The 12,422-nt window shown below is 43.4% G+C and overlaps 1 protein-coding gene across 3 annotated transcripts; it reads right to left on the reverse strand.

The window, feature by feature from the left end:
• Positions 1-516: 516 nt before the first annotated feature.
• On the reverse strand, positions 517-4,897 carry LOC121975167. 3 transcript variants are annotated; one of them, XM_042526623.1, is made up of 9 exons: positions 4,180-4,897; positions 3,966-4,096; positions 3,827-3,889; positions 3,673-3,762; positions 3,394-3,559; positions 3,089-3,278; positions 1,057-2,453; positions 916-981; positions 517-841 (listed from the first exon to the last, which is right to left on the reverse strand). In XM_042526623.1, exons 1-9 carry the CDS (start codon positions 4,681-4,683, stop codon positions 827-829), a joined length of 2,622 nt encoding a protein of 873 aa, XP_042382557.1. In that variant the 5' UTR covers positions 4,684-4,897; the 3' UTR covers positions 517-826. The 3 variants fall into 3 exon arrangements, with proteins under 3 accessions (XP_042382557.1, XP_042382555.1, XP_042382554.1); XM_042526621.1 differs by having other exon boundaries at positions 541-822; positions 1,057-2,450; positions 4,180-4,896; XM_042526620.1 differs by having other exon boundaries at positions 541-822; positions 4,180-4,895.
• Positions 4,898-12,422: the final 7,525 nt, after the last annotated feature.

Below are 12,422 nucleotides of genomic sequence, written 5' to 3' on the forward strand. Positions count from 1 at the left end.
GCTACTTTCAGCAAACATCTTTACTAGACTTTTCCCCCTTTGTACCTATAAATTCCTTGCGTATCGACAAAATGGTGTGGATGATGTATTGGCATTGAAGTGTCTTGACTCAGATTTGAATCCAAAACCTGTTTTGCTGGTTGATGACTACTACTCAACTCTAAGATTGGTCTACGGGATAGTACCTTTGGGGCAGTATGTTGATCTCGAAGGATTGCAAGAAGCTCATCTTCGGTGAGTGTGAAGGTTGTCGAGCTACAACACTCATAATACCTCATTGTTGCTTTCATATAGTATGCTTTACTACTTAACCCTTTTATTGCTAACCATATTGCTACATTATCCTAGCAGCTATTTTCCTATCCAATAGCCCATTTGTCTTGCCTCTATACTTTTGAAAGTCGAATACTATTGAGTTTCAAATCGGGAGTTAACTATTATAAAATAGTTGCAAAACTCTAGGGAGATGATCTCTCTATCTTTTTTCTTAACCTTGCTTTCGGTAACAAATGTACTTCCTTTATGCTATAGTTTTGAATTAGTCATAGGCAACATTTAGCTTTCGATAGCCTTCTTTAGATGCAAGATTTTGCATATATCCCTTTTTCTGATATTGTATTTCTAAGTATCATAACCTGTAACAACCTTTTGAATTTACAAGCACCTATGTGTTTGCCTTCATGTTGGTGGTCTTTATGAGGCCATGGTAGTCCAGTAACCATCTCTGAGGCAGGAGCTTGTCGGCGTGCCGATGATACGCACCCATTCCCAGCCTTCTTCTGTTGCTAATTCTGTCCTCAGTGACCTCCTCAGTTCTGCTAGCTGCTCAGTCAGAAGCTAGCTAGTAACAATTGTGTTGTTTCGAATGCCATTTATTGATACGAGCAGTTATGAACATGGTCTAGAATTGCTTACCCTGCCATCTTGTAATTCAAAGATCACTGAATCTTCAGAGAATGGCATCGGTCTCACTGGTGCCACCTGAAAAATGGGAACATACATTTAGCAACCATTTCTGTAACATCGTTAACTCATTCAGCAACCATTTTTCCTAACCTTCTCATTGCAATTTCTGTTGTGCATGTGTGAGTGATGGAGGTTGTTCTGGTCATCAATGGCACAGTTAGCATCGACTTTCGACCTTCGATCTTCTTCCGATGCTGAATGTTCGTGATATGGGTAGCCGTGGCATGTCCATTTCCAAGTCTGTTGATCACTATGTCTTCTGTAAACCTGGCCATCTGATCCAATGAGGAACAACTGAGTGCCATCAAAACATGGACCTGGTGCACCAACAAGCAACACGTCTCGATACGGTGTCCCGTGCTCGACCCACTCCCATCCGCCCAGTGAGTCCCAATTGTACTCGACCAATCCTCCAGCCTCCGAAATCATAAATATCGAGCCGGCTAATGCTAGTGCAGACGGTCTGATTGCCGTGCCAGGGGCTCCTGAGAGGACTAAATGAGGGGACTGGTAGTGTTTGTGCCATAGCTCTGTGATTCTGTTGTACTGATATAGGCCACCATTGTGCCCAACAACAAATATGATGTTCTTCCTGAAAATTTCTTGATCCACAATGAATGCAATTTTGGTATCAGGAGGACTGTGGCAATCTTTCCACTGGAATTTTCGTAGCGAGACCATGAACTGCATCAACCTCCCTTTCTTGCTAACAAAGAAGAGACTATCTTCGATCGTCGCTTTGTGAGCTCTACCGATTGTTACATCCCATGGAGCTCCTGTCACTACCTGCCTTCCCTTTCTCATGGCAGTGCAGTTGATCCATGACAGTTCATTTGTAGTTCTTTCTCTGATTAGCAAGTTTCCGTTCGCATCGACTAGAAATAAACTACCATTGTAGCTTCCTACTGCCCCTCTTATAGCTTCTATATGTTCATGCCTTAGCCATATCCAATCCCTGTCTGTATATAGATACTCAAAAGTCAAGCCTGTGTCTGTTATCAGAAAAAAGGACTTATCAGGGTACATCAGTCGCATTCGGAAGTTCTTATCAATGCTACTTGTTAGAAAATTGGAGGATTCGATCCGGCTAGCTTTGTGTTTGCTCAGAGGTATATAGTGCTGGTGTTCTTCCACTTTTCGCAGTTTAAAGTTTGATATCACAGCTTTTGTTCCCAACATACAATTGAATGGTCCACGCTCATCGGTGCAATACTCAGCGTTCCATCCTTCGGTTTCGGGGCTATCTAAGAGAGACCATTCATACTTGTGTGAAGTTCTCCTTCTTAAACTGCTCAATTGAGTTGGACCAGACGCTTCACCTCCGTGTCCAGGCAAATGGAGCTCCCCTAGTCGACCATCATCCAGTGCGAAAATTATCCTCCCACTCTGTGTCTCTATGCCTGGCACTCCTCTTGCAATCTTGGCATTGTTTGGATGCGCATGATTTTCCCAAGTCCCTTCAATTCTGTGCCAGTTACTGCCACCTCCTACCATTAAAAAGCAATTGTTAATCGATTTGTTCTTTTCAGGGAAACATCTCTACATCAAAACATATTTTTGAAACATCAAACTGATCAAGATTGTTAAGCATTTGTTTATATTAGTTCAATTTGCATAAGTTTAATTAAATGGATAAGCTTGAACACATGTATATTCAGCTCATTAATGTTCATAAACAAGAATTGTGAATTGTTCATGAAGAATGTTAACGAACAACACCCACAAATAAAGTTTGTAAATCATGTTCATCAATAAAACTCTTATTGAACTGGTAAATAGATAAAGAAACTTTCAAAATAAACAAATAAGCTTCTATGATCAAGCTCACAAACTAATCAAACAAGATTAAAATGTAAAAGTTTTAAATTGAACCAAACTAATCTTTAACAATCATTTCAACACTTGATTCATTTTAGGCTCAATTTGATTTGGCTAAATAAGCTTGAACAACACAAAGCTGGGCTCCTTTACAGCCCTAAGTATTGTATTGTGTATCTGATTGAAGAGTTTCTAATGCTTTCTTACACTATGAAAGTTTTGCATATTATTTTTTGTTGTTGATGCATCATTGCGAGTTTAGTTCTGATCAAAAGAATAGAGAGAACTAAAGAGCATACCCTACCTGGATGGCTACTAAGCTGATACTCAAACACACAGCCGGTTGTTGTGGTAACAAACAATGAATATGACTTCTCATTTAGTTCACTTCGTTGAACATTTGTGAAAGCACTCAGGTGATGTCCCTTAGGAGCTCCATGGACTTCCCACTTCCACTTCCTTTTGTGCAATCGCCGCTCTACCAAAAGGCCCTCCTGCAATCCTATTAGTACCTTGATCATCAAACTTTTGAAATTTTACATGGATGAACACTTAACTACTATGCTTGTTAGATTAGTCGGGCAAAAGTTCAACAAACCGATACTCGACCTTAGTTAACAGAAATAGAGATGATGAGTGTGCTCCTGCTAGGCCATGTAAAGCACACCCTCCTGTTGTCTCCAAAGAAGTTTGATTGACAGAAGGGTCACTCCAAATGTGTTTCTTCCATGATGGCTTCGACCCCTTGTCGAACTCGTACAAGTTTCCACTAGAGCTGCAAGCCAAAATTCAGCTTGGAATTCCTTTGAAGGGTAAGAAATTATACCAATTCTGTCATAACAGAGATTAAAGAGGTTTCGATTAAGCTCAACAATCACATTCTCGTACCTTATTGTGAAAACAATGCCTGGTCTGAGAGCCCCTGTGTCTGCTATAGCCGAATTATCTCCGCCTTGCGGTCGACCATGATCCTCCCACCTATTCGAGTTCAAAATTTCATTAAAATTATTGCATTGGTTCTTTACTTTGAGTTCTTCCATACCTCAAGGGATGGAACTCACTGATCTCTAACAAGGTCCCAGTTACTGTCGACAAGTAAAGCCTCCTGAAGTATAACCAAGAAAATGATTTATGGAAGAAGAAAGCATAAATATTCTTAAAATCTATGGCAGAATTCTTACTCTCCATCATGGGATACAACACCAGACTTGATCTGAACATTTGAACTCAACTCCTCTTCAGTTCTTCCACTTTCTAGAGACGCAAACATAAACTCGATCCAAATCGGCTGAGAATTCTCATTCACTTGCAGCTGAAACCATGCCATGAATGGAAATTAATTAATTGTAGAACAGTATGCTGAGAACAAGAGTTCAGGTGGTGCATGGCAAGCACCTGATATAGCTGCCCTGCTTCTGATAGAGCAAGAATAGTCTGATTGACTATGAAAACTGAAATAGCTCTAGCAGTTGGACCTGGGAGTTCATGTGGAGCAATCACCCACTTCACACCATTCCAGAACCTCTCGAAGATCGATCCGCTCTGCCCTGTCACCCAAACAGATGCCTCTGACATCCTGGTTAGGGAGATTCTTCTTCTTAGAGGCAGAGCAGCATCATGGTCCTCTGGCTCGTCTTGAGACGCAAGCCCAGATTGCTTCTGGTCCATGTCCACAATGGATGCAACTTTGCTGCAGTTATCATCGACACAGGAGATGAGATCATAAGGCAGACTGATCTCCACCCAGGTGTTCCTTTGCTCCTCGAACTCCCAAAACTTGTTGGTTTTCTGTACAAATTTTGTTTCTGATTGTCTCGGGCACCATGAAGAAACAGACATCATCTGAGACATGGCACATGTTGCCAGGAGGAGGAGACTGATGGCCAAACCAGGCATCATCAGGTATTCATGAGAAGAAGGAAGAAGAGATAATGAAACAGTAAATTGATGGTGCTTCAGGGGAAAATTTTCTGGAAGAAGGATCTTTTGGTCGATTCATCCATAGGCGATCGAGCATCCTAGTGGTATATAATAGAGATCAAGTGGAGGCATTGGTGGTTTGCTTTCTTTTTCATGGGTTACTGGTCAACTCCTTCCTCACCCAACCAGGACAGGACACCAATATTTTTACTTGCATGATCTTCTCACCAACATGTATGAATTTAATGGATTGGTGGGCATTAAACTTGATGACGAAGGACTCTTCATCCACGATTTGGTAATGGTACCTTCAATTTTGAAGTAATTATTTTTACAAAAATCAATGATTCTCATCTTTAAAATATCATGTTGTAGCTACTACACATTTAGTAATTAGGATATCGATGTTATATGTTGAAATAAATCGACTCAATTTAATCTAAATTACTACTTATAGAGTAGAGTGTTTCAAAATGGTCTTCACAAACGCGGTTGATCCGGCAGTAAGGATGGGGGACCCCTCTTTGAGGGAAGTCAACGCCACATGGAGGTCAAAAGTCAAAAGGCCGACTGGAAAAGGGGAGCCGACCGGTCGAACGGGGTATAAGCAGAAGCGAAGATAACCCGACGGGGAGTCGGGTCTCTGACGCTCATGGTAAACTAGGTCGCCGGGCCGAGCGGGTATAAGTAGCCCGCTCGGCCGAGGCATAATGCAGTAATGTTGTGAATAATTTCATCCGGGCACCCGAGCACCCGACCTGGAATCTCCCGAGCGGATCCGTACCTACGTCCGGTTGGACGCGATGGGACTGCTGAGCGGCCGGACGCTCGGCGCAAGAGCAGAAGAAACAAAAGGGCAAGGGCAACATCGGGAAACATCTTCTGACAACAAGCATATCCAGTGACCAAGCCTATGCTGAACATTACGACAGAAGGTTCTGACGTCCCATCAGAGAGATGCTTGGACTGTAGCGGTATGGTGTTAGGCAAGCTCCTCTGACAAGCCCATACTGAGGTATGGTAAGAGGACACGTATTCACCTCGGTATGTGTGCATCAGCCTCCTCATAGCTCTATATAAGGGTCCTCATACTTCGCCGGAGGTACACAATCTCAGATCTTCGAAGCCAATTCCTTAGTTTCCTCTTGCCTGACTTGAGCGTCGGAGGGTCGTCGCCGGGAACCCTTTCCCGGCCCGACTTCTTTGCAGGTTCGCCGGAGCTCCATACGGCTAATCAGAGATCCACGTCACCGGTTCGGAGAGCGCCACGTGCCCAGCGTCCATCGATTCAACGCTCGGACAGGATCAAATTGGCGCCGTCTGTGGGAACGCACCTGCATCCGAGCGGAAGCAATGGATGAAGCTGGACGACCGCATACGGTGATGCTCTCCACGGAGGAGCTCGACGCTCTGATCGAGACAAGAGCGGCTAAGCTTGTGGAACAAAAACAGAAGGCACAAGCCGAGCGGATCGAGCAACAAGCAACGTCCGCATCGGGAGGCCGAGCGGAAGTACCCCCCGCCACAGTTCCATTTCATCGGGCCCTATTTCGGAAGCCTCTCGAAGCCGCAGCAGTCAATCTTGACCGAGGATCTTCATCCGACGAGGCGCCTATGCGAGACAATAGAAAAGGCAAGGCCCCCCGAACGGACGCTTCCCCCGAGCGGATCAACCGGCAATTTTCAGAGACCATCCTGCGGGACCCTCTGCCGAAGCACTATGTGCCCCCGGCGATCGGTGAATACAACTGAACCACCGACCCGGACGATCATCTGGGTAAGTTCGACAACACGGCTACCCTACATCAATACACAGATGGAGTAAAGTGCCGGGTATTACTTACCACTCTCTCGTGATCGGCGCAACGGTGGTTTCGAAGGCTGCCGGACGGATCCATCACAAGTTTCAAGGACTTCCGCACGGCCTTCCTCCACCAATTTGTAAGCAGTCGGCGTTATCAGAAGACTAGCGTCAGCCTATTTGCCATCAAGCAAGAGCCTAGGGAGCCGCTCAGAGCTTATATCCAACGGTTCAACCGAGTGGCCATGGATATTCCAACGGTCACCTCAGAAACGATGATGAATGCGTTTACACAGGGCCTCGTGGACGGTGACTTCTTCCGTTCACTTATTCGAAAGTCGCCCCGAGACTACGATCATATGTTACACCGAGCTAATGAATATATCAATATGAAGGAAGCTCAGGCGGCCCGAAGGAAGGAAGCTCCAACCGAGCGTCCACCCCCTGCCGAGCGGAAGCCGCACACTGCTCATCAGCCACCCAGAGGACCGCGAGCTGAAGTAGCCCGCCCCTAGCAACATGCAAGATCCCACACCATTCAAGAAGTATCTGCCGAGTGGCCCAAACCTAAAAAGAAGGTATAGACCCCAATGTTTTGCTCATTCCACCGGACAGACACGCATAATACAAGGGATTGTCGGAGCCTTCCCCTGATCGCCCACCCCGTGCCTCGGGGTGGCCACCGTCGATCGTCATCGTCCGACAGGCGACAGCGATACCATGAAGTCGATCGACGCCAGTCTCCCAAGCGGTATCACCCTCAGAGGCACGAGAACAATCCCCGGGTGTCTAGGGAGAGACCTAGGCCGTCCGCTCGGGAAGAAGAAAACAGAAGTAACCCTTCCCAAGGCGAAATCAACATCATCGCTGGCGGGCCGACCGGAGGCGACTCCAACAGAGCAAGGAAGGCGAGCGTCAGGCAGCTTCAAATCCATGCGGTCGGCTGCAGCCAAGAACGGGCGAGCGGTCCCGAAATTAGTTTCGGGCCCAGGGACTTGGAAGGAGTCGAAGTGTCACATGACGACGCTCTCCTCATCAAAGCGGTAATAGCTAACTATACTATTCACCACGTTTTCATCGATACAGGAAGCTCGGTCAATATTATATTCAAAAAGGCCTTCGACCAACTGCAAATTGATCGAGCCGAGCTGCTGCCCATGGCAACCCCCCTCTACGGGTTTATGGGCAATGAAGTTCTGCCGGTCGGACAGGTCCGACTGGCTATTTCACTGGGAGAAGAGCCGCTTAGAAGGACGAGGACTGCCAACTTCGTCGTGGTCGACTCTCCTTCAACATACAATGTTATCTTGGGGCGACCGGCGCTCAGCGAGTTCCGAGCGACTGTCTCCACCTTCCACCAAAAAATCAAGTTCCCGGTGGAGGATAAAGTAGGAGAAGTACGAGGAGACCAGCTGGCGGCTCGGCGATGCTACGTCGAGATAGTCCGAGCAGAAGCTAACTCCGCTCGGAAAATGCCACGGATCGAGGTGAACGCCATAACCGAAAAACCACCCTATTTGGTTTATGAAGAAAAAGAGGAAGTGCAGATTCACCCGACCCGACCGGAAGCAACCACCTTCATCGCAGTCGATCTGGAGGCAAGCCAGAAAAAGGAAGTGATCAAATGTCTCCAGAAAAACTGCGATGTCTTCGTTTGGTCGACGCATGAGCTGCTCGAAATTTCGCCAAGTATAGCGCAGCACGAGCTCCACGTCCGACCGGACGCTCGGCCGGTGAAGCAAAGGAAGAGGGACTTCAGCGCTGAACAAAATGTCATCATCCAAGCGGAGGTTGAGAAGCTCCTGGAGGCCGGCCACATACGCGAGGTCCAGTTCCCGAGCTGGCTGGCGAACGTGGTGTTAGTCTCCAAGCCGGGCAACAAGTGGAGAGTTTGCATCGATTTCCGGGATCTCAATAAAGCATCCCCAAAGGATTTTTATGCTCTACCCCGGATCGATCAACTGGTGGACTCCAAAGCCGGCTGAGAGTTGATATGCATGCTCGACGCCTATCAGGGCTACCATCAAGTGCCGCTCGCCCGAGAAGATCAAGAGAAGGTCAGCTTCGTTACAGCCGACGACACTTACTGCTACAATGTTTTTGGTTGCTACTCGGAAAACCTAAAGGTTCCACTGTACAAAAATTTTGTACAAAGGTCTGAACCTTTTCCTAGCTACCATGTGTTCTTTTAAATTAAATTTCGGATCGCCTGCGGAACTTAACACATTTGATCCAAAACTTAATTTATTTGTTCTTTTAAGTTTTGACTTGGATCTCCTGCGGAACTTAACACGTTCGATCCAAATCACCTAAGTTATTAATTCCATTAAATATTAATTTCCATAATTGGTTCCCAGTACTGACGTGGCGAGGCACATGGCCTTCTTGGATATGAGAGCAACCGCCATCGACTAGACAAAACCTTTTAAGAAAAGATAATATTTAATTTCCTAAAATAACTTTAGGTTAACTGAAAGGAACAATCAAATCACAAGGAAAAGTAAAAACAAAAGAACACAACATCGAAAAACATATTCGAAATACTAGAATCGTAAGCCTCTTGTATTTAGTATTTATTTCCAAAAATAACTAGTATGATGCGGAAAGGAAAAATTACTAGTTATACCTTTTAGAAATACATCTTGATCTTCTACCGTATTCCTCTTCTAACCTCTGACGTTGTGTGGGCAACGATCTTCCGAGATGAGAAATCACCAACACACCTTCTTCTCCTCCTTGCTAGATTCGGCCAAAACAAGAGCTTCACCAAGGATGAAGAAAACCACCAACCAAGCTCCAAGGGATGTAAACTTTCTCTTCTTCTTCTTCTTCTTCTCCAAGTAGTATCCGGCCACCACAAGAGCTCCAAGGGAGATGAAGAATTCAGCCACCACAAAGAGGAAGAGAGAAAGAGAGGATGGTCGGCCACAACACCAAGGAAAAGAGGGAGAGAACAATAGAAGTTGTAACCCATGAAGGCACCCCTACCCCTTCTTTTATATTCCTTGGCTTTGGCAAATAAGGAAATTTATTTATAATAAAATTTCCTTAACTTTCCTTGACAACAATTAATTAAGAAAAATTAAATAAAATTTCTTAATCAATTAATCATGGTCGACCACCTCAAATAGACAAATTAGGAGAGTTTCAATCAACAATAAAAACTTCCTTATTTGTCTTTGGAAATTTTTAAAAAATAAAATTTCCTTTTAAAATCCCTTCATGGTTGATAAAAAGAAATTTCTATAATTTTAATTTTCAACATGTGAATAATTTTCAAAGAGAAAAAATAAAATATCTTTCCAATCTACAAATAAGGAAAGAGATCTAATCTCTTTCTTTTAATCTTTTGTAGATCCTTTAAAGAGAGATATTTTAATTTTAATTCTCTGTAATAAATTATATCTTCCACATAATAAAAATTAAAATTAAAATTCTTTTTAATTTAATGGGGGTCGGCCACCTAAGCTTGGGTTCAAGCTAGGGTCGGCCACCCATGAACCAAGGCTTGGCCGGCCCTAGCTTGAACCACAAGCTAGCTTGGCCAGCCCCCTTATCATGGGTATGAATTTGGGTATAGTACTCTATAAATAAGAGGCTACGATAGGGACTGAGAGGAGGAATTGGTTTTGGTCTCCCGATAAAATTAAGCATCCCGTGTTCGCCCTGAACACACAACTTAATTTTATCAATAATAATTCATTCCACTAGAGAACTATTATTGAACTACCGCACCAATCCCAAATTACATTTTTGGGCTCCTTCTTATTATGAGTGTGTTAGTCTCCCTGTGTTTAAGATGTCAAATGTCCACTAATTAAGTGAGTTACTGACAACTCATTTAATTAATATCTTAATCCAAGAATAGTACCACTCAACCTTATCGTCATGTTGGACTAAGTCCACCTGCAGGGTTTAACATGACAATCTTTATGAGCTCATCTTGGGGGCATTATCAACCTAAATTACTAGGACACAGTTTCCTTCTATAATCAACAACACACACTATAAGTGATATCATTTCCCAACTTATCAGGCTTATTGATTCATCGAACTAAATCTCACCCTTTGATAAATTAAAGAAATATATATCAAATATATGCGCTTATTATTATATTAGGATTAAGAGCACACACTTCCATAATAACTGAGGTCTTTGTTCTTTTATAAAGTCAGTATAAAAGAAAACGACCTCTGATGGTCCTACTCAATACACTCTAAGTGTACTAGTGTAATTATATAGTTAAGATAAACTAATACCTAATTACACTACAACCTTCCAATGGCTTGTTGCTTTCCATTTTGGTCATGAGCTACTGTTTATAATTTATAAGGTACTAATAACATCATCTTCTGTATGTGACACCACATACTATGTTATCTACAATATAAATTAATTGAACAACTACAAATAAATGTAGATAATTTGACCAAATGTGATTCTTTATTCAAAATAAATGTTTACAAAAGCTTAAGCTTTCAGTATACACTCTAACAATCTCCCACTTATACTAATGACTAAGCTACCATATCTTCTGCCATACATCTGATTCTCATTCCCTTCACATGCCGATCGAAAGCTTTCGCCGGAAGGGCCTTAGTGAAAGGATCTGCCAGGTTATCCGCTGATGCAATCTTGGCGATGACAACTTCTCCTCGCTTCACGATATCTCGTATCAGGTGGTACTTGCGCTCTATATGTTTACTTGCCTTATGAGCTTGTGGTTCCTTCGAGTTTGCAACTGCACCGCTATTATCACAATAAATTGTGATGATTTTGGGCAAACCAGGAATCACATCTAAGTCCATTAGAAAGTTCGTGAGCCATACTGCTTCTTTAGCTGCCTCAGAGCAACATATCGCTTCCATGGTTGAGTCCGAAACGCATTCGCTTAACACTCCTCCATGAAATGGCTCCACCTCCTAAAGTAAACACATAGCCCGATGTAGACTTACTGTTGTCCCTATCCGATTGGAAATCAAAATCCATGTAACACGAGCAAATCGTCTGCTTGGTAAACTAGCATATAATCTCTAGTCCTTCTCGGGTACTTTAATATGCTTTACCGCAATCCAATGTCCTTGTCGAGGGTTACTCGATATCCGCTAACCATGCCCACTGTAAAAATGGATATCGAGTCTCGTACATAACATTGCATACATTAGGCTTCCTATAGCCGAAGCATAAGGAACTGCTTTCATGTCCTCTATCTCCTTTGATGTCTTCGGAGACATCTCTTTAGATAGAGTTACTCCATGCCTAAAAGGTAAGAAACCTTTCTTGGAATCCTGCATGCTAAAACGAGCAAGGACTGTATCTATATATGAAGCTTGGGACAGACACAACATTCTTTTCTTGCGATCTCTTATTACTTTGATCCAAAGAATGTGTGCACAATCTCCTAAGTCCTTCATATCAAATTGTTTGGACAACCATACCCTTACGTCCGATAATACCTTGACATTGTTGCCAATTAACAAAATATTATCTATGTACAGTACAAGAAATATCACCACGTTTCCGTTACACTTCTTGTATACACAAGACTCATCCGGACACTGAATAAATCCATATGACTGGATTACTTCATTAAACCGGATGTTCCAAGACCTTGAAGCTTGTTTTAGTCCATAAATGGACCGATTGAGCTTGCACACTAGATGCTCTTTGCCTTTTTCAATAAATCCTTCTGGTTGCTTCATATGGATGTTCTCTTCAAGACTTCCATTAAGGAAAGCTGTCTTGACATCCATTTGCCAAATCTCATAATCCATATGAGCAACAATGGATAAGAGTATCCGGATAGACTTAAGCATGACTACTGGTGAAAAGGTCTCCTCATAGTCGATTCTCTCTTTCTGAGTGTACCCTTTCGCAACAAGCCTAGATTTGAAGGTTTCTACCTTCCCGTCTGTC

The sequence above is a fragment of the Zingiber officinale genome, chromosome 4B (assembly GCF_018446385.1).
Source record: "Zingiber officinale cultivar Zhangliang chromosome 4B, Zo_v1.1, whole genome shotgun sequence".
Classification (NCBI taxonomy): domain Eukaryota; kingdom Viridiplantae; phylum Streptophyta; class Magnoliopsida; order Zingiberales; family Zingiberaceae; genus Zingiber; species Zingiber officinale.

Bases quoted from the DNA above. Each gene is read 5' to 3' on its own strand.
- LOC121975167 (XM_042526620.1), bottom strand. From the start codon at position 4,683: ATGATGCCTGGTTTGGCCATCAGTCTCCTCCTCCTGGCAACATGTGCC. The intron at 3,560-3,672 runs GTACGAGAATGT...TTTGGCTTGCAG, and splicing joins GGCATTGTTTTCACAATAAG to CTCTAGTGGAAACTTGTACG. The intron at 2,454-3,088 runs GTAGGGTATGCT...TTTTAATGGTAG, and splicing joins TCAGCTTAGTAGCCATCCAG to GAGGTGGCAGTAACTGGCAC.